Source organism: Mastomys coucha, unplaced genomic scaffold, assembly GCF_008632895.1.
Source record: "Mastomys coucha isolate ucsf_1 unplaced genomic scaffold, UCSF_Mcou_1 pScaffold12, whole genome shotgun sequence".
In the NCBI taxonomy this organism is placed as follows: Eukaryota; Metazoa; Chordata; class Mammalia; order Rodentia; family Muridae; genus Mastomys; species Mastomys coucha.
In genome coordinates, this window is record NW_022196894.1 from 20,198,599 (window position 1) to 20,209,459 (window position 10,861).

At 46.1% G+C, this 10,861-nt stretch overlaps 1 protein-coding gene across 3 annotated transcripts in view; it reads right to left on the reverse strand.

The window, feature by feature from the left end:
• Positions 1–10,861, reverse strand: part of Dgkg (diacylglycerol kinase gamma) — a 187,292-nt gene that overhangs the window by 25,769 nt on the left and 150,662 nt on the right. For all 3 annotated transcript variants that reach the window (XM_031363514.1, XM_031363513.1, XM_031363515.1), the window contains one exon: positions 8,488–8,665. In XM_031363514.1, the coding sequence (XP_031219374.1) occupies positions 8,488–8,665 (178 nt within the window). The remainder of the gene's footprint in view (positions 1–8,487; positions 8,666–10,861) is intronic.

The window sequence follows — 10,861 nt, forward strand, 5'->3', positions numbered from 1 at the left end:
AAAGAAAGAAAGAAAGAAAGAAAGAAAGAAAAGAAAATATTTTCTGCCCCCTAGGAGACTGAGGAGGAGTGAAGATTGTTCTCTGTGGACTAGAAGACCTATATTTCTTCTATTTTTTGTTGTTGTTGTTGTTGTTGTTGTTGTTTTGGTTTTTCAAGACAGGGTTTCTCTGTGTAGCCCTGGCTGTCCTGGAATTCAGTCTGTAGACCAGGCCAGCCTCGTACTCAGAAATCCGCCTGCCTCTGCCTCCAAAGTGCTGGGATTAAAGGTGTACGCCACCGCCGCCCTGACCGAAGACCTATATTTCAATCCAAGTTTGACCAAGGTAAGCCACTCCACCTTGCTGTTTCTTTTTCCTCATCTAGAGGATAAAATAATCACTAAAATTTGAAGAGACCTATGGTTCCAGAGTCTCAGTACTACATAGAAAAAAAGTCTGTTCCTACTGAAGCAGGCCTCTAAAATCCACACTGTGCAGCTTTCATCTGGAAGCTACAAAAAGGGGGAGTGACTGGGGGAGGGGAAGGCTGGCCTTACCTGCAGAATCCTGGTAGTCACTGTGAGTTTCCACAGACCACAGTTCCTTCCTGACAGACTCAGTTGGGAATAGAGAGGAGCTCAGAGGGGGAGATCAGAGGCAGGCTTTCCCAAGCCGCAATGCAAGTTTGTCACTGTCAGAGAGGCCCTGGGATCCTGAGTGCCGGCATCATTCACAAAAATTCCATTTTCCTGATAGTCCAACTTAAAAACAGCCCCTCCCCCCCCCCCCCCCCCCCCCCAGCTCACCACCGGGACTCCATGTGTAGTCCCCACTCATGTGGCCAACCAGTACTCAGAAGTCCATCTAAGGCCTCAAGAGATTCTGCCAGGAACAAGGACTATGACATCTGGAGCTCCCTAGGGAGCTTCCAGTCTGCTGAGGGAGATGCCCAGTAAAGGACTCACAGGGGCGGAGGATGATGCAGGACTCTGGGATCTGGCTTGGGAAGCAGGTAAGACGCTAACCAGGCAGGGAACATGTGTGTGTGTGTGGAGAGGCAGTGGGCTCTGGAGAGGAGCAAGAGATAGGTAGAAGGGAGAGATAATGACTAGTTTGGGGCTCGTTGATGCTGGCGTGGGCTGCTGAAAGGCTGAATGGCAGAGCTGTGATTTCCTGTGCACAGCAAAATAAAGGCTTTCGGTAGGCCTGCAAACATTTAACAAGATGACACATGTTGCCATGGTAATTTTCCAGTGCCGAGAAGAGTCCCTCCACACACACCTAGAACTCCTGAGGCCCTTCAGAGCTCACATGCCTCCTCCTGTGCCAACAACCCACAGGAGAGATCTTTATGCTGGTTAGCTTTTGTCAACTAGACACAGACTAGAGTCACCTGGGAAGAGAGAACCTCAGCTGAGGAATTTCCTTCATTAGATTGGGCCGTTGGCATGCCTGCCAGGCATTTTCTTGATTAATGATTGATGTGGAGAGACCGTTATGATGGTGCTTTCCCCCCACCCCCACCCCCCATCCCAGCCCTGGCAGGTGGTGCTCAGTTTTATGATAAAGCAAGCTGAATAAGACATGGGGAGCAAGCCAGCAAGCAGTTTTCCTTCACGATTCCTGCTTCTAGGTTCCTGCCATGGCTTCACTTGGGACGGACTGCAACTTGTCAGTCAAGTGAACCCTTTCCTCCCTAAGTTGGTTTTGGTCAGCGTTTGTTTTTTTTTTTCTTCACAGATACAGGAAGTAAGTACTATACCCCCGTTAAATGTACAATCTTTAGGATAATTAAGAAAAGCCTTGGCCAACACCGAACCTATCAGGCCCTACTCTGTTATGACTTTATATAGAACTGGAAAGAAAGCCACAAAAAACTATAAACCTATGCTCACCATTATTTTTAAGTCTCGACTGAGGACTCAAACTGTGGTTTCCCAGTTGGGAGTATGAACCTCTGAGGTGGCTGGAGGGTATCTGTGTCCTGGCTTTAGTTGGTTCATTTGATTGGTGAAAACGCACGGGGCAGCATGCTCAAGTGAGCAATCCGTCTATGTTTGCAGAGTAGCAGAGTCAGAGCAGAGGGCCCTGGGATCTTGCATGCCAGGGGGTTTGCACTGCAGTCTGCTTCCTTTTCCTCGAGAGACTCTGAATCTGGGAGAGCAGGATGACGCGTATGGGCACAGAGAGTGCTTCTGTCACCAGGCTCGAGCACCTGGCTGTCGAGGCCTCGGGTGTACCTGCATTAGTCACACTGACTGGTTGGCCTCATCCGGACCTGGGAGCCACAGGCTCTTCTTAGCACTTATCACAGTTCCTGTGTCTCTTTGTGGGTTTATCTTTTTGAGGCCATGCTGTGCTAGTCTCCTCGTGGCTGGGGAAGTCTTTTCGTGGTACGTACATTTGCATGTATGTTAGATGATCTGACGGAAAGCCTATCTGTAATGCTGTAAGAATGACTCAAAACTCTCTACCAGAAATGTCTGACCCTTGTTCTGTTTACCAAGAATGGCAGAAATTATTATCTGGTGAGAATCTAGAGAGATTTTGGTTTAGAACTTTCTAGAACACTCTATTTGTGGCTCAAGGGGGACTGATAAAGAAACCACATGTAAGATAGCCAGAGGTCCAGTGGGGGTAACTAATCCCAGGCTGAACACGGGATTGAGGGTTAGAGAGAGTGCGTAGGAAGTCTCTCATTTATATCTTGGACTGGTGCCATCCAGAATGGCAGACCTCCAAGGACTCTGCTTTCCAACCTCACTCGCTCACCTCTATTTCTGCTTCACTTGGCGACCAGACCCTTGTTCCTTCCCACTGCATCTCTAGACGACAGTCTGCTCCTCCTATGCCTGCAGCAACAGCCAGATGCGCTTTAAGGATAGTCACAGTGATAACCCAAGAAGTTCTGTCTGTTAGAGCCAGGGGTGATTTAAAGGACATTTTGGCCAAAAGTCTGAAGGAGAAGTGAAGAGAAAGGGTTCTAAATTGTCTCTTTCGTATTACTCAACACCAAGTGGTGATTGTGGCGACTGGTAACCAAGGCCTTATCCAGCTCTAGGTGCAGCTGTGTGCTCACAAGGATGATGTAACTCAACTCTCACAACAGTCCTGCGGGAAGGAGCCCATCACTCTTCTGTTTAGTGAGGTGCTGAAATGGAGGCTTGGTGACAGTCACTAAGGACACATATGGGTGGTGGTGACAAGGCCTGAGTTGTTTTTTAATTCTCCTTTGGGGTATCCCTCCACTCCACACAGACTCTCAGCTACAACTTCTCTAAGCTGCACCTGGATGACTTAAAGATGGCCAGCACATCTCATGTCTCAAATGAACATTCAACACTTCTCATGTTCTAAGAATTTTTCTCTATCAATCTCACTTGTGCCTCATCCTGTCCCGTAGAATCTATTATCTGATGTGCCCACTGAAGGCAGGATTTCTTTCTCTCTTTCTCCTTACAGAAACCCTTTCTGTAGAACACTCTACACCCTCTTGGCTGTGAAAAGGACAAAGGTTGTCAGAACACAGGCCAAGAAAGGAGTTGTGTGAGAATTCTGATTGCTTGTGAGACCAGTCCAAGACAACCAGAGTCTGGTATCAGATTCTTCAAAACACAATTGCTCTTGGAATGTGTTTTCCTGCTCTTTCCCAGGTGTAGCCGATAGGAGTGAGTTTACCCCAGCTGTTGTTACTCATGTGCCTCTATGGGAAAACATGTTTTTGCCATGTGCAGCTTGTCCTTGTGATTGTGTACCGCTTGAACTCCTGAGCACTTTACTCAGGTGACCTTTCTTAACCCTCAGGGTATAGGAATTGTCTGAGGCTCTGAATAAAGTTGGCTGTTTCAGGAGACTTCAGTCCACCTCATGTTTTGGGCCTCGCTCTCCCAGGCTCATACTGCTTGACACTGGAGCAGTAAAGAAAGGGTTACTGGGGAACATATGTCCCCCTTGCTTTCTAGGCCAGAAAGGGAAAGAGCTGATAAGGGCGAGCAACCCACAATTCAGGGCAACCTACAACCAATATTCTGATGAGATAGAGGGAGAGCTCAGTGCCCTGGGAGTTCAAAGCTGCTCTCTCTGTTGGGGGCTCTAGAGATGGGTATCTCATTAGCAGGGAGGAGCAGAGTGTCACCAAGTAGACTGGGTCCTCTCCTTGGACTCTATCTACATGTCACCCATGTTGTGACAGCCTGGCTTGAACAACACGCACAGAAGTCTCTTTAGTACATTTTCTAGATGGACACTAGTCTCAAGGGGCTAATTTGGAATCATAGACCCAAGTCTTGGTTCCAATGCTACTTTTGAGATAAACTGATTGGGTTTCTCCCCCCCTCCACCATCACCCCCACACTCAAACTATGAAGTAGGCTCATTTAGCTAGGTACATAATCTTTTCCATGGGTTTTAGGTTAGATATTAGTTCATATAAGATCACTTGCAAGCTATAATAGAATATAAGAAAAAAATAGAGATTATTTCTGACTATTCTTATTACCAGAACTAATGATAACTGATGTTAGGTGCTTCTCATTTATCAAATGCTTTTCATTTTTTTTAATAAACTTTATTTGCTTATTATTTCAGAGTCTGTGTCTCTATCTGTGTGGGGGTGGGTGCTTGAACCTGCAAAGGCTAGAGGTGTCAAGTCTTCTGGAACCAGAGTTACAGTGGTTAGGACTTAATGTGAATCCTGGGAATTGAACTCTGGTCCTCTGAGAGAGCATCATTATGTGCTCTTAATTTCTGAGCCAACTGTCCAGCCCCTTATTTCTTAGATTCTGATACTTGGGGACAGATAATAGGGCTTCAGAAACTCATAATCCCTAACCTCTATCTCTGGAATCTGAGAAGCCTAGAGAGGAAGACAGTAGGTACAGTTGTTTGTCTAAGTTTTCTGCGCTGGGTCAAGGCTGAGCTGAAGTCTGCCCAGTAGCTTGCTTTGCTCTTTCTCATTGTGGGTATATGCCGAAGACAGAAGTGTTCAGACCGGACCCCTACTTGCATGCTAGGTGTTGAAGAGGACAGAGGGAGGTTATTTTTAAGTCTGAGCTCATACTGAGTACAGGTACTTTTCCACCCACCATCTTCTTAACACAGTAAGGGCGCTAGGTATTATTATGCCGAATTTATAGATGAGGAAGCTGAGAGGTGGGACCATAGTCAAGTTGTTATAAAACCGAGAAATATAAAGCCCAAATTTAAGCCCAGGTTGTCCACCTGCGAGATCCCCCATACCCATCCCTCTTGCTCCCTCAGTAGCCTGCATTCTGATAGAACCTACTCTGCTGGGTCAATCTTCTGAGGAGAAAGGTTGATGTCTGCTGAGAGATTTGGCAGTAAGCCTTCTACTGTACTTCCTATGATGAGATCCTTCTCCCTGTACTCTGCCCTGACCCTTCCTCCCAGGAAAGGCCAAGGAGTCAAGAATCTCCACAATGAAGAGCCTGCAGAGAGAGCTCCCTGCCCTTAGCTACTGACCCGGAAATCCTGGGACAGAACACACAGAAGAAAAAATATGCAGATAACTCTTCTCAAGGAGGTCACCGAATCAGGACTGGCATTTCTTTTGGAGCTGTTAGAAGTCTCAAGATAGGATTTCCAGATTGCTTGTTTTACAGGTAACAAAAATGCAATGCCAAGAACCTGAAAGGACATACCCCAGGCCGTATACTCGAGAGAGGCAGAGTTCTGAGTTGGAACCCAGAAACAAACAAACAAAACAAACGTTGTCTCTTTAGCTTTCCTGCTGCCAACTTAACTCTTATGGGATGGTGGCTCTTTCAGGAGAAAGGCTCAAAGTTGAGATCTATATAAAGCCCAGAAGCCAGGGCTCCTACCGGGCCTCTGCTTTGGTCAGCTAACTCCTGTTGAAGAACAGGAAGGGGGCTTCGTCTTTCATCTCTGACAGTGCATTTTGGGGACAGGAAAAGGGGGTTGTAGAAAAGAGCTGAGAGTGATCAACAGTTTATTCTTGCTTAAAGAACACAAAATGTAAGATCAGACCTTTAAGGAAAAGATAGAAGCTGACATTGAGCCCCAAGGCAGACTATGATCCCAGGAAGAGCTTCCTCAACCCCCAGGGTGAATATGGGGGAGGGCTCTATTTTGCCAGTTCCTTCTCTGTTCTGATAGAGCTGGATGCCAGGGAGGTGGGAGGGGGTGGGGTGGAGTGGGAGGGAGCTTGGTGGGGAGGGGCGTCAGGAACTGCATACAACCTCCAATATTTCCCTTGCTCTGTTAGCACCCACAGCTTCTCCTGCTAGGGAGGGAAGAGGAATGCATTACTCAGTTTAATAATTCATACAAATTGCAAAGTTTACTGTGTGAAATGAAGGGGCCTTAAGAGGGCAAAAGAGAAATATTCCTGAGTCCACTTTAAAAGGAAAGAGAGATGAAGATGATGTTTCTTGATTACCTTTCTCCAGAATATAGATCCATGTGAAATAAGCAAGTAACCATTCTCTTCAATGGTAGGTGGGTCCCTCCCTTCAATGGTAGGTAGCTTGGAGTCCAGGAATCTTTTCACAAAACAAGTCTAGTTTAGGACTCAATCTTGTTTAGCCCCATCTACCCAGCTAACAAGATTTTACCTAAAAAGCTGGTTTTACAGCAATAAAAACTGAGATGTCAAAAAAAAAAAAAAAAAAAAAAAAGGGCTGTTAGCAATACCTGTACTAGAATCCAGTCCTCTCCTGCTGGTCCAGTACCCATGGCAATGTCCTCAGCCCAGCTTCTCACCCCTCCACTCTCCTGGCAACTGAGATACCAAGAAGGCTGTGACCAATCAGAATCAGTAGCCAGAAGCTTTGACTGAGTCCTTGGTTGAGAAGGAATTGGATGAAAGTCATTTAAGGGTGTCACAGAAAGCTCTCCTGTATCCTTGTGCGTTTCAAGCTGAGGGCCTCCGAGACATACTGCCCGAGACATACTGCCCCCTATTCTGGAAAGGACTAGTTGACTTACACAAGCAGCCTGCATGATTGACAGAAGTAGTGTGCATGACGGGGAGAGTCCATGCAGAAGATGGGATCTGGGAGCTACTGAAGACTAGACCCCTAGAGGAGCTAGCTGAAGGCTAGACCCCATGAGGCTCCAGACCACACTGAACATTTGGTGTTTACTTGGAGTGAGTACTGGATTTGGTCTGTGTCATAAACTGACATTTTTCTCAGGGGTCTTTCTGTGGTGGTAAGAGCAGATTGCTTTGGAGGGTTAATTCAGGTATACAGTCTAGGTTGCCGTCATGTTCTGCCTCTTGAGTCCTGGTATGACAGACACACACTACCACACTACCACAAACATATAGCATAGCTAGAATAAGGAACCTAGAGAGAAAGATTTCTAGTAATTCAGAAGGAAGAAGATAATGGCTTAGATCCAGGTGGTCAGAAAGCAGGTGGGAAGAAGCAGTTGGATGCTGGGCATTTTTAAAAGGCAGTGGAGAGATGGGGCTGGAGAGATGGCCCAGTGGTTAGGAACACTTGCCACTCTTCTGAGAGTACCCAGATTCAATTCCTAGCAACCACATGGCAGCTCACAACTGTCTGTAACTCCAGTTCCATAGGATCTGATACCCTCTTCTGGCCTCCATGGGCACTTGAATACAAATGGTGTGTAGATACATATGCAGGCAAAACACCCATTTACATAAAATCAGTAATAATAATAATAATAATAATAATAATAGTAACAACAACAACAAATTAAGAAGTCGTTAACTAATGTGTTTTCTTATGGAGTGAATGTAAGAAGACATGAATTAAGGATGAAGCCAATGTTTGGGCTTGAGTCCTGGGGAAGGCTAGAATAGCTTGGGGGGAGGGATGACAGGAGTTCAACCTTGGACATCCTGAGAGGGCAATGTCTGTTACTTACACCAAGGAAATGTGGCACAGATTGCTGGATACATGAACCTGGGGTATTGGGATGGGGCAAGCAGGCCAGATTTGGTAGCATCACAGGCTCATACACAGGGTTACAACTGGAGGAGGCCATCAGTGAGGTACAGACAGAATAGAGAAGGCCAAAGACCTGTGTGGGAACCCTGTAATATCAAGAGGCCAGAGAAAAGAGAAGCAGGAGGGTAACCAAGAAAACCTGGGAGCAAGAAAATTCTAGAAGCCATTTGGATGAAGGGCTTCCAGAGGCAAGAGTGATGGGTGGGGTCTGATGTTGCTCTGGGAGGTGAGAACAGGTTGCAAACTATTGGTTGTAGACACTGGAAGACATTAGTACCCAAGGCAGGAGCAGCACTTGACACCAGACCTCCTAGAGCCCTGGTTAGCCTACGACTATTGTTTAGGGTTCCTTCATTGTGAATCTTGCCTCCTCAAATAGATTGTAAACTTTGTAACACCAGGACCAATGAGTCAGCCTGTTCCCAGAGCATCGGGTCCTTGGCAGCTGTGGGACCTTATCGAACCTGATGTAGGCTCTGTTGTGGCTTGCCAGCTCACTCTGTCACCCGGGCAATGGCTGGAGCAATTATCCTCATGCTTGCTTACCTTGGACACAGCATTTCAGCTCCTTTGGGTCTGTGACGCTCTTCCTGCTTTCCCGGATCACAGCTCGGTTCTTCTTGGTTTCTCCCCAGAGATTGGTGCCTCCGTACATGCTGGGAATGTTAAGAATGGCAATGCCTTCCAGGAAGATATTGCTCAGGTCCACCTCAACTCCATCACACTGTGAGGCAGAAAGAAAGCAGATCATGGTGGGGCCATGCATGGTCACCGGGCTTCTAAAAGGGTGTTACAGGTCCTAAGTCACCTCATTACTCTCAGTCAGAAACTGAATATCTGGCAGCTTCTCAGACTCAAGGCTTTGGCCGCCATGGTGAGATAGAACCATCCAGAACGGACTTCCAAAGGGCTAGAAATACTTACGGATGTAATTTAGAAAAGGTGGTTACCAAACTGTCCTTCAGTCCATCCTTATACCCCCAGTTTAGACCCTTGCAAACCACTGTGAAGATCTGTGGTGTCACTGGGTCCAGAAACCAGTATTAGGTAGATTCTCAACAAATGAGAGTTTTAATTTTCTTCCTTTATTTTATCCCCTCTCTCTGCTTGGTAAGAAGTGCAAGACTTTCAGGTTTGGGAGGCCTTCCAATGTGCCTGTCTTTCATAGCTGTACTAAGTGTCGCTCTGGCACATGTGCTTGCTGATGTAGCTGAGTTTCTTTATCTGCTTTTTGCCACCCCCTCCCCCATGAGGTTTGAGAGACTGGAAGGCTTCACCTAGCTGTAAAGCTATCCCATTTTGGCAGGAGGCTTACCAACGCAGCAAAAAAACGCACTAGCTTTGATCCTTTCCCCTCAGGATTATTGGTGATTTATTTCATTTACAGAAGAACAAATAGGACCCAAAGAGATGTGCTTTATTATCCAAGAATGCATGGGTAAACTCCACATTTATGGAATTTGACTATAAAGTCCATGGGTTTTGGTTTTTGTTTTTTAAAAATTTGCTTCTTTTAAGAAAGGAAGATGATCAAAAGCATATAGTAAGAATCTACTGTCACCTGGGCTATCTACTTCTATGGTCTGCATGCCTCCATCCAATTCTTGGTGGGAGTTAATTCCATTGTCACAGTATGAAGAGGTGGGGTCTAATTAGGATTAGATGAGGTCTCTAGAACTGGAGCCCCAGATCTCATTAACCTTTTCAGAGCGGGAAGGAAACCATGTGTACTCCTGCTGCCTGCAGACAGCAGGGCTCCCAGGAGGAGAAGGCCCCAGCACTTGCAGCCCCTTGACCCTCATCCTGAATTGTGAAGACTAAGCTTTTGTTATTTACTGTTCACCCAGTTGGTGGTATTCGGGAACAACAGAAAAATGGCCTAAAACACCCAGAATCAAACTTTCAGAGTCTTCCCCAGAGGAGGACAAGAGAGAGCTGGGGCTCCTTGTGTTCACAGTGACTCACCCACCGCCTGATTTCTTTGAAATTCTAATCAGTGTTGTCACTTCTGACTTGTTTTCCAACCACAGAACAAGACTATAGTGAGCTTTTCTGATAACTGGGAACTCATTTCTCTACTGGGGAGACGGGAGCCTTTGAAAGTCCTCTTTAGTGGGTACACTGTTGGGCATCACACAGTGTACAGATGGAAGGATACAGATTTCAAGGTAAGCAGTAAAGGTCTCAGATGTAAGGACTTTCTCTTTCTCCCGCTCCTCTGGGCTAAGTGTGGCCACTGCTCTGACCTGCTTTTCAGACTTTTCGTATTTTCATTGTTCTGTTTTGTACACACCACAGTTTATTCCCTGCCTAATGGGGACTGTCCCTGACATCAGAAACATCAGTGCTGACCTGTTTGGTGGGACAGGTGGCAATCACACTGGTATTTCTTGGGGCTGGAACTCTATCACATCATCATGGTCATAAAACAAGACATGTACAAAGCACCCTGAGAGGTGTCACATGTTACCTGCCACTGTCCTTATCGCTGATATGGTAAGAGCTCCATTAGCTCTTTTGTTTGAGGTAGGGAAAGTCACCTTAGTCACTTGTCCTTCATCTTACTATGTGTTTCTCTTGACCTTATGTAGGATTGAAAAATATAGCTTAGATGCAGGACATTTATTTATTTGTTTATTTATTTATTTATTTAATCTCATTCTTGGTTCAAGCCTCCTCCAGTCTGTTCAGATTGATATTCTGTGGCCTTAGTTGCAGCGCACCCATCATTTGGGGGTTAAGTCAAATAGTGGCAAAACCAGAGATCAAGTCTCTCCTTGGTCACTTTAACACAGCACACATGGTGCAGTAGTAATCTTAGCAGGAGGTGTTTTATTGCTGCAGTGTGTCTTCAGAACCCTGTTCCTACCAGTGCATATGGAGATGAGATGGACCTAAGAGAACTTCCCTTCCTCCTCCC